Source organism: Leopardus geoffroyi, chromosome E1, assembly GCF_018350155.1.
Source record: "Leopardus geoffroyi isolate Oge1 chromosome E1, O.geoffroyi_Oge1_pat1.0, whole genome shotgun sequence".
NCBI lineage: Eukaryota > Metazoa > Chordata > Mammalia > Carnivora > Felidae > Leopardus > Leopardus geoffroyi.
Window position 1 is genome coordinate 34584295 of NC_059330.1, and position 19336 is coordinate 34603630.

The window sequence follows — 19336 nt, forward strand, 5'->3', positions numbered from 1 at the left end:
AAGCTTAACTGACTGAGCCACCCAGGTGCCCCAATTTTTTTATTTTGAGACAGAGAGAGAGAGAGAGAGAGAGAGAGCAAGTGTGTGAGCAGGGGAAAGGGACAGAGGGAGTGAGAGAATCCCAAGCAGTCTCCATGCTCAACGTGGAGCCCAAGGTGGGCTTGATCTCATGACCCTGGGATCATGACCTGAGCTGAAATCAAGAGTTGGATGCTCAACTGACTGAGCCACCGAGATGCCCCTGTACTTAATTTTTAAATTTTATTTTAAAGTTTTACTTACTTATTTTGAGAGAGAGAGAGCGAGCGAGCGAGCAGGGGGAGATTAGAAAGGGAAGGAGGGAGAGGATCCCAAGCAGACTCCGTACTGCCAGCAGAGCCTGATATGGGGCTTGATCTCATGAACCGTGAGATCATGACCTGAGCTGAAACCAAGAGTTAGATGCTTAACCAACTGAGCCACCCAGGTGCCCCAATTTTATTTAAAAAAAAGTTTAATTCCAGTACAGTTAACATAAATATATGGAATGCTTCAGAAATTTGTGTATCATCCTTGCACAGAGCCATGCTAATTTTCTCTGTATGTTTCTATTTTATTTTTATTTTTGAGAGAGAGAGAGAGAGAGCGAGCGCGCACATGAGCAGGGAAGGGGCAGAGAGAGAGGGTGACACAGAATCTGAAGCAGGCTCTAGGCTCTGAGCTGTCGGCACAGAGCCCGACGCGGGGCTCGAACTCACGGACAGTGAGATTATACCAGAGCAGAAGTCAGATGCTCAACCGGCTGAGCCACCCAGGCACCCCCTATCTCTCTGTTTTATGTGTGCTGCTGAAGTGAGCATGGGGAATCTGTACTTTAAGAGTCCTAAGAGATGTATCATCCAAATGCAACGTAGGGACTTTGGATCCTGGCTGTGAACATTCATGAGATAACTAGGAAAATCTGAATGGTGACTGGATATTCCCTATTATTTCATTAAGGATTGGGAAATGGTGCTATTCTAACTCAGTTATTCCTTCAGCATTTTTACCTGATTTTCTTATAAAAGAGAACTTCTCCCTTATCAACTGTTCAATTACCTAAGGTATAGTTTGTACACGAAAGATAGGCTAAAGTGCTCTATTCTTCAGTTCATACTTTTATAATCTCTAAGAGCTCTTCCTTGTTCTTGTTCTTCCCCTGCCCCCACCTCTTTCTAAAAATAGCATACTGTTCCGGTTTCATGGATGCAGTGAGTTTTCTTTGGTCTCTGAGTATATTAATTATAGTTTTCATTTGTTCCCTGTTTTGTCTGTTTCCTCAGAGTCCCACTTTTTTTCTGATAGTTTTGGTCTCTTTTTCAGGTTTGAGCTTCAAGTGCCTGATAACCCTTAATTATCTCTTCATGTTATAAGCGTGAGGCACTAAAAAAAAGGAGGGCCAGAAGCTTTGTGTATCTGGAAGCAGTTTATTTCCTATTGGGAACCCAGATTTCAGTATCCCATGGTCTTATATCTCAGAGGTATTTGAGTTTTGCCAAGGAAAGATATTCTCAGGGGGAGTGAGTGGTAGAGAAGCCGAGTCACTTGAGAATCTGGGTGAGGGCAGGAATGGGAAGGGGACGGTCAGTATTGCTACTTGGTATGTAGATTTTTACTTACTTCATTTCTTTCCATTTGGCACCTATTTGTTACCGGTATTTCCTTGTCTAGCATCTCTCTTACTGAGTTTATTCTGAAAACACACTTCCTGTGTAGGTGGACAGAAGAACCACCTGGGTGCTCTGGGATGGCACTGGGGATGTATTAGGGATGTTACTACTAACTTTTACTAGTTCTTTTAGACTTCCACTTTTCCCCCATTTTAGCCCCATCCTCACCCCAGCTCTCTAATTACATAGTTTTCATCATATGCCTCTGTCATAACGTATTTATCCACTATCTGTTGATGGACATTGAATTACCTTCCGGTCTTTAGCTGTTATTACAAATAGTGCTTCAATGAATATTCTTGTACATGTGCCTTTGTACATACTTATTTGATTAAAAAAATTTTTTTAAATTTTTTAACATTTATTATTGAGAGACAAAGAGACACAGAGCATGAGCAGGGGCAGGCTCCAGGCTCTGAGCTTTCAGCACAGAGCCCGACGTGGGGCTCCAACTCACGAACTGTGAGATCATGACCTGAGCCGAAGTTGGACACCCAACTGATGGAGCCACCCAGGCGTCCCAGATTATTTCTTTTTTTTAAAGTTTATTTATTCATTTTGAGAAGCAGGGGAGAGGACAGAGAGAGGCTCAGTCTCACAAACCATGAGCTCATGTATGACCTGAACCAAAATCAAGAGTTGGACGCTTAACTAACTGAGCCACTCAGGTGCCCAATAAATGATTTCTTAATAATATTTAATGTTTAATCAGTATACACATTTCTCAGTTGTCTCATAAAAATAGTTTTTAAAAATTATTTTATTTTATTTATTTGTGTTTTTGAGAGAGAGAGAGAGAGAGAGAGAGAGAGAGACAGAGTGCGAGCAGGGGAGGAGCAGAGAGAGAGAGAGGGAGACAGAACCCGAAGCAGGCTGCAGGCTCCAGGCTCTGAGCTGTCAGCCAGAGTCCAGCGTGAGGCTCGAACTCATGAACTGCGAGATCATGACCTGAGCCGAAGTCGGTCACTCAACTGACTGAGCCACCCAGGCACCCCAAACAAATATATTTTTTAAAATGTTTATTTATTTCTGAGACAGAGAGAGATAGAACATGAGTGGGGGAAGGGCAGAGAGAGAGGGAGACAGAATCTGAAGCAGGCCCCAGGCTCTGAGCTGTCAGCACAGAGCCCGACGTGGGGCTCGAACTCACGACCTGTGAGATCATGACCTGAGCCGAAGTCGATCACTCAACCAACTGAGCCACCCAGGCGCCCCTCAAAGTTACTATTTTAAAGGGCTTTTTTTTTTTGGCTCTTGAATCTTTACTCCAATTAGGAACAGTCCCTAGGGTTTTTTTTTTTTTTTTTTAAACTTGGTGAGCTTAGCTTTTCAAAGTATTCATTTGTTTTTTTCTCCACAACAGTGGAGAAAAACAGCCCCTATAGGCCATCTGGACTTGAAACCATTTTGCTTCATCACAAAGCTTATTCTTTTTAGATCCTAACATAAGTCTGTATTGTCTATGGAGTTTTTGTTTTGTTTTGTTTTGTTTTTTGTTTTTGTTTTTTTAACAGTGTCTAGTTGCTCTCAGGAGAGTTCTGTCTGAAGTTAATGTCAGTGTTGTTGGCTGATTAGTAATTGAGAGGGGCAAAGGGTATCTAGTGAAGAGGGATTTATCTTACATGCTAAAAAAAAAAAAGCCATGTATGCATGGGCTCTTACTCTCCCCACCGTACACTTTTTTAAAGAAGTGTGTTGGTGACAGAGGACATAAAGAGGGAGACAAAAAGGGGTGAAGGGAGGGATGTGTACTCCACAGCAACATACCTGAGTGGCTCTGACAGACTCCCGTGCTGGAGGGGAGTAGCTAGAGTTTTCCAGGGTTGGATGCTTTTGTAATTTGAAAAACTGCCCTTCTCCTGCCTTGATTTTGATATTGCCCGAACCCCAGCATTTTCTAAATGTAGTGGAGGCAGACCAGCTTCATGAAGTTATTCCACTGGCAAGAAGTAAAGTCACACTTAATCAATTATGAATGCCCATAGGCTTCTATTTTTTTTTTTTTTTTCAACGTTTATTTATTTTTGGGACAGAGAGAGACAGAGCATGAACGGGGGAGGGGCAGAGAGAGAGGGGGACACAGAATCGGAAACAGGCTCCAGGCTCTGAGCCATCAGCCCAGAGCCCGACGCGGGGCTCGAACTCACGGACCGCGAGATCGTGACCTGGCTGAAGTCGGACGCTCAACCGACTGCGCCACCCAGGCGCCCCTAGGCTTCTATTTTTAAAATAATATATACTGTTTATGTTTGGGAGAGAGAAAGAGACAGAGAGAGACAGAGTGCAAGCAGGGAAGGGGGCAGAGAGAGAGGGAGACTGAATCTGAAGCAGGCTCCAGGCTCTGAGCTGTCAGCACAGAGCCCGACACGGGGCTCAAACCTATGAACCTTGAGATCATGACCAGAGTCAAAGTCACTTAATCGAAGTGAGCCACCCAGGCACCCTGCCAATAGGCTTCTTTTTAGTGTCCATTTACTTTGTTTTTGAGCATGTACTTACTTTCCCCGCCCCCTCCTTCAAAATGTCTCCGGCTGGGATAAAGCCTCAAGTCCTGTAAAAATACAGCATTAGATGCAGATTTGGGTTGATAAAAGGAAATCTAGTTGTAATTGGAACTCTCTTGTAAGTACCTTTATAGGAAAGAATGATATCTATAAAATGAATCTATTTTCTACATTCTTTTTAGAGTCTTTCTGGGATGGATCCACACTTCTATATCCTAGTGCTGACATACTCCACCCTGTATTGTAGCTTTCGACTTCAACAGATCTAGTGTAAGGTCATGGCATATAGCATGAACTGTATATAATTAAAGTGGAATTCTCCCTTCACACTGATTTTCCTCTCTCAGTATCCTATTTCAGACTATGGTTTTGATTAATTGTATTTAGAAAAACACCCATAATCATTTTTGGTTAGTTAAGCAGTAATATTAATGTTTAATTTGGCAACTTTTCTAAGCTGAAATGTAAATGAAGGTTCATGTTTAGCTTCACTACCATTGAGGAGGTATAGGCCTTCAGTATGCGTTTTTCCACTTTCCTTTATTCTTTTAAAATATGTAAATAATACATATTTATTGTACGGAAAAAAACCCCAACAAACAATGCAACTTTAGGCTACTTAAGGATAAGGGCTATTAAGAAAGATAAAATCACCTTTAATCCCACCACTGCTAAATAGCCACTATGAACATTTTAATATATGCTTCCACATCTTTTCTTTTGCTTATTTATTCCTCCAGTATATAAATTTAGGATCATACTACATATAACAAAGTCCTTAAAGAATATATGAAAAATAACACCGCCCTCATACATTCTTTAAAGACTGTGATCCATATTGCTAACCTGCAGGTAGGTTGTGCTAGTTACACTCCAAATAATGAGATAACTTATTTACAAATAAAAATCCCAAGGGGCAGTTGCCTTAATCAATTAAAAAAAAATAAACTTTACGGGCACCTGGTGACTTAGTTGGTTAAGCATCTGACTTTAGCTCAGGTCATGATCTCGCGGTTCATGTGTTCGGGCCCCAAGTCAGGCTCTGTGGTGACAGCCTGGAGCCTGCTTCAGATTCTGTGTTTCCATCTGTCTCTACTCCTCCCCCGCTCATGCTCTGTCTCTCAGAAATAAACATTAAAAAAATATATATCAATTGTATTATATTAACTTTTACCTACTTCTTTTGCTGTTTTAGTTTTTACTTAAATTCCAGTTAACGTACAGTTTAATATTAATTTCAGGGGTACAATATAATGATTCGACATTTCCATATATGACCTGGTGTTCATCACAAGTGTTACCAAGTCTGTTTCTTTGTTTGCCTCTCTCTCTTTTTCCCTTTGCTCATTTTGTTTCTTAAATTCCACATATGAGTAAAATCATATGGTATTTATCTTTCTCTCACTTACTTCACTGAGCATTATATTCTCTACCTCCATCCACGTTGTTGCAGATGGCAAGATTTCATTCTTTTTTTCTGGCTGAGTAATATTCCAGTGTATACATATATGCCACATCTTCTTTATCCATTCTTCAATTGATGGACAGTGAGGCTGTTTCCATAATTTGGCTATTGTAGCTTTGTTTATTTCAGATAAGCAATATCACCAGCTCCATCATTGGTTAAGCCGGAAATTGGTCTTCTTTCCTCATTTTTCCTTTTCTCTTCTCCCTTACGTTCTTTCAGTCACCAATTGTGTATATTTTCCCTCCAACAAATTATCTTGAATTCATCCTTGTCTCCATTCTCCCATTTGGACTATTGTGGTGACCTTTGGTCTCTCTCCCTTTACACACTCTGGTTCTCCTCTCAAACTCCCTCAGCTCCCTCCATTGAATTTCCCATATGGTCTCACACTGAGCTTTCCAAAGGAGGAGTGGAGTTCAGTATCTCTGATATTATCCTGTATTCTGCAAGGTCCTGTAGGATTTGGTCCTTAATTGTCCAGCCTCATCTCCAGCCATCCTCTTTAACTTGTCTTTGAGCTTGGCCATTCTGGATGCCCTTGGTTTCTTTCAGCCTCTCTTTGCTTGATGAACTTTTATTTATCTTTCAGGTCTCAGCTCAAATGTCTCAGGAAGGTTTTCCCATAGTCTCTCGTATCAAGTTAGTCCCCCATTTTATGCTTCTCTTTTTTTTTTTTTTCAATTTTTAATGAGTTTGTTCGTTTGTTTATAATGTTTCTTTATTTTTGAGAGAGAAAGAGAGCGTGCGTGAGGGTGGGGGAGGGGCAGAGAGAGAGAGAGACAGTGGACTCGGCAAGGACAGCAGAGAGCCCCATGTGGGGCTTGAACTCACAAACCGTGAGATCACAACCTGAGCTGAAGTCGGGTGCTTACCCGACTGAGCCACCCAGGCGCTCCCCTGCCCCCATCATTAGTATTTTAAATGAGGGTGGCAGATGTACGTTTCCAAACCAAGATATAATAACACATTTAAAATTGGGACTTTTATGAACAGAGAGAATTTTAAAAGATGATTTTAAAAGAAATCAACATTCACTATTTTTATAAATGGTGGAAAATCATTCTTGATTTCTTGTAGACCTTGAAGATGCACTAAGTTTGCGTAGTTTTATCTTTCATATATTTGTCTTCCTGAGGAAAGGATCTATTTTCATAAGATTCTCCAAGGAGTTCATGATTCCAAAAAGCTTAATTTAGGATCTGCTGTTTAGAATAAGAGAGAAAACAAACATATACACCCTTGTGAGAGATGGTAGTTCGTTTTGTACTCTCTAAGTTTATGTTTTAATTTGCTTGAAGGAAAGGACTGGCATTATGTATTTGCTTTGCAATATTTTCATTATTGCCAGTCCCTTCCTGTGAAGGGAAACTGCAGAAACAAGAGATTTACATTTGGAGATACATAGCCCTGCCAGTCCGTGAACTGTCACATCATTTTGGGGTGGGGGGGGGGGGATCTCTTTTTTTTTCTTTTGCTGTATTTACTTGAGGTGATATAGATATAAAGCCTCAGTAGTCATAAAAAAATGTGAACAATATTGAAACATGAATCATCTAGGTAGGTGTAAATAATGCTTGTACAGTAAGCAGATAGTAGTGTAGTGACTGCTAAACAGTTATGGATTATTCATGCCCTTCTGTAGCCAAACTGGGTCGCTAAGAAACAAAGCAAACATGAAGCTGTGTGTTCATGATGATGTTTCTTCTATCAGAGGTTCTGAATAGGCAGAATAGTAGTAAGGCTTTTTTTTTTTCCAGCTTTATTGAGAAATAATTGATGTATAACATTGTGGAAGGTTAAGGTGTACAGTGTAATGAATTTTTAAAAAATGTTTATTTATTTATTTTAAGAGAGAGAGCAAGGGTGAGCCTGGGAGCAGCAGAGAGAGGGGGAGAGAATCCTATGCAGGATTCTGAGCTGTCAGTTCAGAGCCCGACACGGAGCTCGATCCCACCAACCGTGAGATCATGACCTGAGCTGAAATGAAGAGCCAGATGCCCAACCCACTGAGCTACCCAGGCAACCCTATAATGATTTGAGATATGTATATATTGCAAAATGATTACCACAAGTAAGGTTAGTTAACATCCTGTCACATAATTAGTTTTTGTTTTTGTGGTGAGAACTTACAAAATCTTCTTTTAGTGACTTTCAAATGTATAGTTCAGTGGTGTTATCTATAATCACCATTCTGTACATTACATCCCCAGAACTTACTCATCTTGTAACTGAAGTTTGTGCCCTTTGACCACCTTCACCATTTTCCCCTACCCCTACCCCCTGCTCCTGGCAACTACCAATCTGTTAGTGGTAAAGACTTTTGTTAGAAGTTCAGTAGCACATCATTAAAAAAATTTTTTCTTAACGTTTATTTATTATTGAGAGACAGGGAGAGACAGAGCATGAGCATGGGAGAGGCAGAGGGAGGAGGAGACACAGAATCTGAAGCAGGCTCCAGGCTCTGAGCTGTCAGCACAGAGCCCGATGCGGGGCTCAAACTCACAAACTGCAAGATCATGACCTGAGCCAAAGTCAAACACTTAACCGACTGAACCACCCAGGTGCCCAGTAGCACATCATTTTAAATGTTACTTGGTAAACATCTACTGTATGTTCTTTTTTTTTTTATTAATTTTATTTTTTTAAATTTACATCCAAATTAGCATATAGTGCAATAATGATTTCAGGTCTACTGTCTGTTCTTTAAAACAGCCTTTTATCCATAGCACAAAAGAAGCCTAAAATTTCTGCTTACTTAACCCAGATATAGCAGTTTAGTTAGCCATGGGAGCATCGTTTTCAAAGCAGGCCAAAAAATAATTACTTTTTCTTATTAATTCTTAGTCTTTGCTTGTATCCTCTGGCAAAATGTTGAAATAATTTATACAGACTTCATCAGCAACATCCTGTTGTATAGCTATTGATTTTCTGTTCGACATAACCTTTATATCTCCTGTTTGCATTCAGTTTGTAGCCAGTGAACACCTTCTGAAGGCAGGGATAGTGTGGTAATCACAGTCATGTTCCATGTGCCCGGCACAGAGTAGATAGGAGACATTTTTTGAATGAATGAATGAATGAACGAATGATTTGTCCAGTTGCCTCTTGTCTTACATTTACTGAAACTTTTACCCCTTTTACTTAGGGTCATCTTTGGGTTAGTGTTCTGGAAAAGTAAACAATGGTGGTTTGAGGCTTCCCAGAAGCCTCACAAATATGGAATATGTTAATAAAATGTATAGGGCATGGGTGCTAAATGTGTGGTTTGTGGAAGGACTTAAGGGCTCCCTGAGTCTCTGAGAAAAAATAGACAGAACTCGGGTTGGATGCAGGCATTTTTTTCTGGGGAAACATGGTTCATGGATATATCAAATTACCAAATGGGTCTGTGGACCTCTGGATGATTAAGAACCAATGTTTCCGAGGTTATAGGTTTCAAACGTCCAAAGATCAGGAAAATGTTCTCTAATATAAGGAAATCAAATGGCTCTTGAGGGAAAGTAGATGAGTATGTGAGGGTTCTTTCAGTTTCTTATGCTAGAAACCATCTCAAATAAGCTTATGTAAAATAGGATTGCATTGGGTTATGTAACTGAAAAAATAAAAATGACTGGAAAATGCTGGCTCCAAGAACTACTGAATCTAGGACTCAAATAGTACCTTTGATTAGGATTTTATTCCTCCTTGCTCTTTGTTTTTCTTTATATTGGCTTCATTTCTCAGGCTCGTTCTTTCCATGTGTTGGAAAAAAGATGTCCCTCTGCAGCTTAAGCCTGCTAATAAGAGTTTGTGATTCCAGAGGAAAAGAGGTAGTATTCTTCCTAATAACTGGCAGGTATCCTGGAGAAGAATGACCTGTCTGGCTCAAGTCATATGCCCACCTCTAGGGAGATGGAGTCCTCACGAATTAAATTATATGGACTGAATAGAGTTAGCGTGGAACTGGAGAGAAGTTACAAAGGAGGGCAATGTGTGCAGACAAAAAACAGTGTCCACTATAGTGACTGAAAAGTTGCAGGACAGATAAAGCAAGTAATGAACAAGAAATTTCATATTAAAACTAGGGTGTATTTAGTGATATCTAAGTTTTCTTGTGAACTCTATATTTTTCTATAGGGGCTTCAGTTTTTTACTCTGAAAGTTTTTTTAAAATTTGTTTATTCATTCATTTCTTTAACAAATATTTGAGCTGTCATCATTCTTTGTACCGGGAATACAACAGCAAAGAAAACAAAAGTCCCTACCCTCATGGAGTCTACATTCTAGTGAGGCAAAGCAGATAATAAATAATTACTGAAATTTATAGTATGTTAGATGAAAGTAAGTGCTGGAGAGAAGAAAAGTAGAGAGGTAAGTAGGGACTGGGTAACTGCAGTTTTAAATACCACATGGAAAATCTTAGTAAGAAGGTGACATTTGAACAAAGATGTTAAGGAGGTGAGGAGGGAGCAAGCCAATTGGATATGTGGAGGAAGAGATTCCAGACTGTAGGAAGCAGCTGCAAAGGTTCTTCAGGGAAGCTTGAACTAGACTGTGAGGGAGGTGGGGTGGGGAGAGGAAGAGTAGAAGAGGATGATGTAGATTGTGTTGGTCATGGGAAGCTATGGTAAAGATTTTGGTAGAACGTAAGTAATCTGAGGATTTTGAGCAGAGGAGTAAACTGATCTGACTTACTCCCCTTTTTTAAAAAGTGTGTATTCATTTCGTAAAGTAATCTCTACACCCAACATGGGGCTTGAACTCAAGACCCTGACATCAAGAGTTGAATGCTCTACCAACTGAGCCAGCCAGGCGCCCCATCTGACTTACTTGTTAAAGGTTCACTCTCACTACTGTGTTGAGAATGTGTTGTAGGGGCAACGGTGGAAGTAAGGACATTGGCTAGGAGGCAGTTGCTGTCGTCTTAATCCAGGCAATAGATAATGGTAGCATAGACCACGCTGATGGTGGTGATGATGAAAAGGAGTTGGATCTGAAGGTAGATTTGCTAATGGATTGGATATGAGGTGTTAGAGAAAGAGAAGACTCAAAGCTGACTCAAGTTTTGAGCCTGAACAATTGACCACAGTAATTAAATGAGCTAGCTAACACCAAGAGGAGCAAGCTTTGACATGTTGAGGTTAAGATGCTTATTAGACATTCAGATGAAGTTGTTCAGTAGGCAGTTGGACATGTAAATCTGGAATTGAGGTCTAGGCTAGAGACTGGACTAGAAATTTGGAGGTTGTCAGCATATAGTTAGTATAGTTAGCCATGGAACTGGATGAGATCAGAGAATAAGAGTAAACAATGAAGAGAAAAAGTTATCCAAGGACTGACCTTGTGAATGTTAATAAATTGGGGAGAACAGAAAGAACCAACAAAGAAGACCAAGAAGGAACCACCAGTAAAGTAGAAGGAAAACAAAATCCTGGAAGCCAAATTAAAAAAAAAAAAAAAAAAAAGTTTTAAGGAGTGAGTGGTCAGATGTCAAATGATACTGATAGAAGAATTAAGATGAAGAGACTGAGATTTAGTGATAATCTTCTTGACAAGAACAGTTTCAGTAAATTGAATTTTTGGTGAAGTTATTTCTTGTGAGTTATCTTTTTCTCAGGAATTTAAACTCCATAGTTCAGGTAATCTAGAATCATTAAACAATTGAACAAATATTTATTGACACATCATCATTCTATAGTTCTCCATTTGTTGCACATATTCTGTACAGCAATATGTAAAAAATTATGTCTTTAACTCATGAATATGCAAATAATGCTAGTCAAAGTATTCATAAATTTGGAGTAGGATGTGTGTATTTTCTTTGGAATGCCAATGATATGAAGTGGAAGCACTTCATAAACTGTGTCATCTTTTTCCTTCTATATTTGGATGTTTTTATAGAGAAACTAAAAATCAACCTAAGTTCCTGATTCTGAGATCTTTCTGGGTAGTTAATGCCTAATTGTGATTTTTGATACCAAGAAACACAGGAATTGATAATGTTAAAAAATTTTCATTTCTCTAATGAAAATAATACTTTTCTTTTTCTATTAGAAATTCATTGAATTTGAAGACTCTCAAGAACAGGAAAAAAAGGATTTACAGACCCGAGTGGAATCTTTAGAATCTCAAACAAGACAACTTGAACTCAAAGCAAAAAACTATGCTGACCAGAGTAAGTAAAAATACTTCTCCTCTGTAATTGCACATTAAAGAGTGGGCTCTAATAGTGCAATGACTCATCTTGACATTTGACTGGTGTTCCAAGTATATGCTTGGAATTGTCATCCCAGGCTGAAGAGTGAGACCTGGAAGCTAGGCTTAGTCCTTTTTTGTTCACATTTTCACATGGTACTGATGTCTACAGAAATGACTAAATCAAAGATACATTTAAGACTCTCTTCTTCAATTTAGCTCTGAGCCTTTGTTGGTGGTTAACATTGTACTATATCCATTATTCAGGATTCTGATGTGTGTGCATGTGGATCATTTCTTCTGATTTTGATCAATTACACAAAGTGCCATTGCTTTCTGTATTGCTTTGAAATTTAAAAATGTGACGAAAACTCTAGCTCTGAAGTGTGTGTAATAGAATTACTGACTTCTGGGGGCATCTGGCTGACTTGGTAGGGCGTGTGACTCTTAATCTCGGGGTCGTGAGTTCAGGTCCCACTTTGGGCACAGAGTTTACTTAAAAAAAAAAAATACTGACTTCTTCATTTCGTTCTTTTCTAGTGGAAAACCGAGGGAGTTTAAAGGAACAGAATATCATTTTTCAGAATTATTTCATTTTTAAGTACAATTTTATCTTATTTTTGATTTAAAAATAACTATTGTTTTAAACTCCAAGGATGATTTCTCTTTTTGGCTAATGAAAGTGGACCTAATTAAGTCAAAATTAGAAAAAGAAATGGGGAGAAACTTCATGGCCTATTTTCGTGTTTGATTTGGGCAGGCAGAGGAGCTCTCCAGTTTTCCCTCCCAGCACTGTAAACTCTCAGAATCCTTGGGAGTGAGAGGTGGCCCATAGTTCTTCCTACATCAACCATTAAGGCTACATAGTGACACCTGCTGTCAAGGACAGGAATTCGTGGTGGCTAAACCTCACTGACTACCAGGCTTGGACTGTGATAACTGACTGCTTCTTCTAGCATTCTGGAATGGCCTAATAGAGCTATATCTTGAATCACTTGGAATCTGGAGTTCAATCATTGTAGAATTCAAGGAGAACTGACATGGCTATTAAGCAGATGTCATAGAAGGGAGCCAGTGGATGTTTGGTTACAGAAGCCAATTACAGTGAGACAAAATGAGCCATATGTCTTCTCTTTGTACTTTTAGGCTTGTAGATACCTAGAGGGCCCTATCTTTTCCTTTTTTCACATTGAATGTATCGAATGACTTCTGTGATTCCACTATAGAAATTTAAGGGGGGTAGGCGCCTGACTGGCTCAGAGTGTGATCAAGACTGGCTCTTGTAAGCCAGTTGTGAGTTCAAGCCCCAGGTTGCATGTAGAGCCTTCTTAGAATGGAAAAGAATGGATTGGAATGGATTGGAATGCAATAGAATGGAATGGAATGGAATGGAATGGAATGGAATGGAATGGAATGGAATGGAATAGAATAGAATAAATCATTTCAGGAATTTAAGGTCTTAGAGAGCTGGATGATGGACTCCACAGTGCATACACTAACAAATATATTACTGGAGTCACATTGCTGAGTACCACTCCTCTAGAGAAACAGTCTTGTGGCAGTCGCAAGCTTTTGCTACATTTCAAGAGTTGAGCATTCTCTAGTTAAAGAAGAAGAAAAATTAGCTGTTGAGATAATATTTTAATCTTAACGTGATTGTGTTTTATATCAGAGATTGTATTGTATTTTAGAACCAGACAGTAAAGGCACAGTTGACAACCTCATTGTTCTACTTACTGTATTTTCCTCTTGATTCCTGAAGAGTTCCAAATTTTGGATTAAGACCTAGAAAGGAACTTCTTGTCTAGAATCCTTTTATACAGTAAGTAATCTGTTTGAATGATAAGGGAGATATTATAGGAAGAATTCCCCTGAAGCATTTTTCTTACGCTCAAAGGAAATACTGCTACTTTTTTCACAAAACTACCTAAACGGCATAAATTACTAATTTTTTTCACATACACTTTATCCCTTTAATTACTAAAATTTCGAAAACCTGCTTCCTGTTCCTTCCTAGTAAATATAAACAAAATAAGCAATCTCTTAATTAAGATTTGTTATCCAGTCCAGTGAATCATATCCAACTTTTTTGGAATTGTCATGCTGGGTGGTATCTTCTCATTTCTCTCTGAGAAGTACTGATTACTAGTGTTTTCCATCTTAATTTAAAGTAATTAAAAAAATAAGGTATCATTTAAAAAATAATTGCTAATTCTCTAGGACAAGTGATGAAGAAATTCTTCAAGTAGATGTGGTCTTTGAGCTAAATTTAATCTGAAACTTTATTATTTAATTTCGTTAATAATGTAATATCCCACCAAGAAATTCTCTCCCTGGGAGTTTATCCCAGTTTGAAATAAATCTTGGTGTCTAAATAACAGTTAAAAAGAACTTGTAACTGTGGTTAATCAAAATTGACCGTTCAGATGCACAAAGCTTGTAACACTAGATCTCTTGGCTTGTGAGCTGAGGCTTTAATGAGTCGTGTTTTATTAATGCTTGTCTCCTCCCTTTTCCTTTGATATCTTGGAATATTTTTCTTTTGCATCTGGTTGCTTTCTCCTCTCTTCCTTCTGTTTTTTCTTTAAGCTTTAACGGGGTATAATATGAAATCTTAGTGTATTTTAAAATTTTCTTCCAAGACTTTATTTTACCACATTTAAATATCTGAAAAAAATTAGGGGAGGAAAATAATTTGAATGTCTTTTCAATTTACGCTCTTAGTTTTTCTCTCCCTCTGATCTCTAAATGAGTCAAAGCTCCTTATTTTTAAAAAAGGTGGTGGTAGGAGGTAATCTTTTCATTTATATTTTTACCCTTCCTGACTTATTGAGATGTAATTGACAAATAAGATGGTATATATTTCAAGGGTGCAGTGTGACAACTTGATATACATATACGTTACAAAAGGGCTCTCACAATCAAGTTAACAAATCCGTCACCTGAGAATTATGTTTTTTTAATTTTAATTTTTGTGGTGAGAATGCTTAAGATTTAGTCTCTTAAAAATCCAAATATAGGGGCGCCTGGGTGGCGCAGTCGGTTAAGCGTCCGACTTCAGCCAGGTCACGATCTCACGGTCCGTGAGTTCGAGCCCCGCGTCGGGCTCTGGGCTGATGGCTCAGAGCCTGGAGCCTGTTTCCGATTCTGTGTCTCCCTCTCTCTCTGCCCCTCCCCCGTTCATGCTCTGTCTCTCTCTGTCCCAAAAATAAATAAATGTTGAAAAAAAAAAATTTAAAAAAAAAAATAAATAAATAAAAATAAAAAAAAATCCAAATATATACTGCAATATTATTAACTGTAGTCACCATGTGATATGTGAGATCCTAAGAATGTATTCATCTTATAACTTAGAGTTTGTAGGCTTTGGCCTAGATCTCTGATAGGAGATAATCTTTAAGTATCACCAGTTCCCTACCCTTTTGGAAAACCAGGACGGGAAATATGTTTTTTTAAAAGATGAAAACAGGTGCCTGGCTGGCTCAGTCGGTTAAGCGTCCGACCCTTGATTTTGGCTCAGGTCATGATCTCATGGTTCACAAGATTGAGCCCTCTGTTGGGCTCTGCACTGATGGCATGGAGCCTGCTTGGGATTCTCTCTCTCCATCTCTCTGTGCCCCCACCTCACTCGTGCGTCTCTCTCTGTCAAAATAAATAAACTTAAAAAAAAAAAAAGATGAAAACAAATGTAAACCAGTGTACGTAAAAGAGTATATGAATACTTTTTTGTATGATAGGCAACAGAATATCCAGACTACTTAATCTTATCAGTTTTTTAAAAGAATATATCGTGATTGTTACAGTTACTGTAATGCAATATATATTTGTATTGTCTTAAACTTTCAGTTTTGAGTGTATTTTTTGTGTTTCTAACATCTGTAATAAATACTTAAGGCCACAGAAATTACTGATAATGATATTTATAATAGAGGAGGGATGGGTGCAATTTTTTCTGTTTAGTGCCATTTTTTGCATGCAATATGATAGCAGTATCTTTAATTTCTATGTTTATATTTGTATGTTAAGAGTCTTTAATTTTAGAAACTCTCTGTCACTTGTGATTAATATGTTTTAGGACACATATCCTCTTTAAAAAGTAGCCACAATGAAAGTCCCAAGTTCTGCTTTGAAGATTACTTCCTGTATTAAGAGGGGAAATTTTGGTTGTAGTCACTTGCTTTTGAGAAGCAAGAAAACATCAAGAAATAGGAACTGAATTAAAGGACATACTTTACGGCTTTCGATAGCATGGAATCTCTCAGGTTGTGGTATGATTTCACAATGTTGAGAAGTTGAGTCTATAAAAATTTTGTTACAGTTTTGTGGTCATGTTTAATTTTGGAGATTTCTAGTTGCTCTCTTTTCAAAATTTGAACTATGTAGGATATGTTTTGGTTTTTCCAACATGAATAAAGCATTTTTTAAAATGCCACTTTATATGATTTCTTATCTGGGAGTAACAATAATGCTTCTTTGTAGTTAATGTCTTGTGAGCCTTAAGGAAGAATCAGAAACATATATGGAGTGGAAAAATGAAATTGTGGGTTGAGAAAGGCCTGTCGGTTCTTGACAACTATGCAAGGAGTCTATAATCAGCCTTGCTATTCAAGATGTGGCATAATGGGTTCTTCATCACAAAATACTTTATATTCGTTAGTTCTTTTGTATATTGAGTACTTCTGTCTTGTAAGCCAAATATTACCTTCAATGAGCCAATTAAATATAGATAGTTAAAAATATCATACTACTGTATGCCTGGCATTTAGCTTGGTACAGAAGAGTATGTTTGTGGTACAGAAGAATGTAATATGGTCATTGCAGTCAAAGACCATCTAGTCTTTTCCCATATGTGCTATGTTTTTATATCACTTCAGTTAGAGTGTATGTATAACTTTGTATCTTTTCCTTAACTCTGTCATGTTTCTCTTGTATAATCTTTATTCTTTTTTAAATGTGTGCCTACACCCATCATCCAGAAGCTATGCCATCTATTATCAATTCTTGTTTTCTCTGGAGAACTATGTTTTCTCCTTTATTCTAGTGAGAATTATTTAATGGCCACTTTGTTTTTTTTACCTTGGCTTCTGGAAACTCAGAACAAACTTAGAAGTGCAACCATAAGGACTAGTTTGTTGGACCTTACCTGGTTGGCATTTTTAAATTGTTTCTTTTTTTTTTTATCTGTATTTTACACACTTGTAATGAATTGTTAGGATATATTCTTATAAGCTGTCTCAAATCCTTTGTGGAATGAAAGAATGAATCAGGGTAAAAATAAATACAGGTAAACTAAAACAAATTTCTGTTGGCTAGTTGGACACTTTTTCCAGTGTAGTGAATCATATTGGAGTAAATATTTTTTCAAACCTATAGGTTTCTTTATCTTTTGGTAATTTTCTTAGAATATATTTAAGGAAGCAGGGCAAGGAAGAGGAATATTTTAGTGGTTCTTGATTTATAATAGTGTTTGGTCATTTTTAATATGAACAGAATTGGAGAAGTAAGGTTTAGTAGCATATTTCATTTTGTTCATCATAACTTATGACTTTGACTCATTATTTGCAACATATTAACACACAGAGCTGATATGGAATCATTTATTGTTTGATTCTCTCTTGAGAAAACTGTTTCCCTTAAGCTCCTTGAATTTATAACAGGTGACTTTCCCTTGAATTGTGGAGATGATGGCAGTGATTTTTAAGCTACTTAGGAAGTATTCTCTGAATCTGGTCTTCCTTCCTTTGAATACAAACCTATTTTTAAAAATTAAACGGAAAAATGATTTTTGGATAATTGATGACATTTGTGGTGGAGCTTTATTCTGACCTTTATCTCTTTCCACCCCCTCCCCCCAAACAACATTCATTTGTTTTTTGAATTTGGTATCAAGATCATAGTCTAATAAGTTACTTTCAAATACCTTGAAACATATATTATTATTGGAAGGAAAACACTTTATAAGTATTAGCATATACTAGGTGGAAAGCATGGGGAGGTATTAAAATTATTAATGTACATATTTTCTTATTTTAAAGGAATAAGAGGATTAGGACAGACTTCTAATTCGAGGATTATTCATAAGCCAGGTCTGTCTGTTAATAATGTGAATGGTCAATTGAGAATTTTCACAACACAGAAGAAAGAGAAACCATTTTTAAGTTACCAGGTATAGATTCATACCAGTTAATAGATAGAAGAGCCTAAATATTTTCTGTCACTGTTTTTCAAATCACTTAGAAAAAATGCCTTCAGGTTAAGAAAAGGCTTTATTAGCGCCTTTCCTGGGCTTTGTGATTGGCAGTAAATGTTAATATTCTGAGAATTTGAATAATATTGTAATAAGTCACTTTTTCCACTTTAATTTTTTTCTTGTCATTAGGCAATCTCTTCTGTATTATTTTTACAATTATTAAAATAGAAAACTGATGATTTGTATTTTTGCTGAAAGCAGATTTTTAATAAGGCGGCTTTAGGAGTTTTATATCTGCTGATTTAAAAAAATGGCAAAATAAGGAGTGCCTGGGTGGGCTCAGTCACTTAAGTGTCTGACTCTTGATTTCAGCTCAGGTCATGTTCTCACAGTGCATGAGATGGAGCCCCACGTCCCTAGCGCAGAGCCTGCTTGGGATTTTCTCTCTCTCTCAAAAATAAATAAATAAACTTTACCAAAAAAAAAAAAAAAAAAAAAAAAAGAATACATTATACGGAAAGTTGTTTTTTTTTTTTTTTTTTAAGTTACTTTTGGGGCATTTGAATGGCTCAGTTGGTTGAAAGTTCCAGTTCTTGATTTCGACTCAGGTCATGATCCCAGAGTTGTGGGATTGAGCCCCACGTCAGGCTCCACGCAGAACTTGGAGCCTGCTTAAGAGTCTCTCTCTCTCTTTTTCCCCTCTCCCCCTCCCCCCAATAAAAAATAATAAAAAACTAAAAAATATTTTAAATAGCTACTTTTTAAGTTCATTTAGCTTAAATCTACTTCTTTGCAATATTAAGAACCTCTATATGTTTAATAAATTTTATACAAGGGTTTCTTTTTTAAGAGCCTATATCTGAGAGGGAAAGTAGAAAATTAAGCACAGGATAATTGATGCAAACACTAGCATTTTATTACTTCTGCTTCATTAAGTAATATCCTATGTGGTCTTCAGATCTGTTTTATGTTTCATTGTCTGTATTTGGACTCTCTCATTTCTGTAGTCTAGTGTTGTCTATTGAGAAGCTTAAGGTTATAGTTTATAATTGATATCCAGAGCTAAAGTTTCAGAGAAAATTAATTTTATGACTAACGGTGAAGGGATTTATGGTGATTTAGCTTAGAGAACAGAATAAAAAATGATTTGATTACTTCAAACATATAAAGGTATAGGTAAAGAAGATACCAAGTTGTTTTTCTGTAATTTTGGAAGGTTAAATTAGAGAAAATGTATTTGTTGGTTTTGGTTGATCATGAGGAAGTATTTCTTAACCTTGAAGGTAAGGTGATACATAGGAATGTGTGCTAG

General features: G+C 37.5%; 1 protein-coding gene and 1 pseudogene across 7 annotated transcripts in view; one reads left to right on the forward strand and one right to left on the reverse strand.

Moving 5' to 3' along the window:
* Positions 1-19336, forward strand: part of SPAG9 (sperm associated antigen 9) — a 132241-nt gene that overhangs the window by 20991 nt on the left and 91914 nt on the right. For 6 of the 7 annotated variants that reach the window (XM_045488367.1, XM_045488369.1, XM_045488364.1 and 3 more), the window contains exon 2: positions 11694-11814. In XM_045488367.1, the coding sequence (XP_045344323.1) occupies positions 11694-11814 (121 nt within the window). Of the gene's footprint in view, positions 1-11693; positions 11815-19336 lie in introns of those variants that run through there. The other variant, XM_045488375.1, reaches the window with a different exon arrangement.
* On the reverse strand, positions 516-616 carry LOC123604706 (annotated as a pseudogene).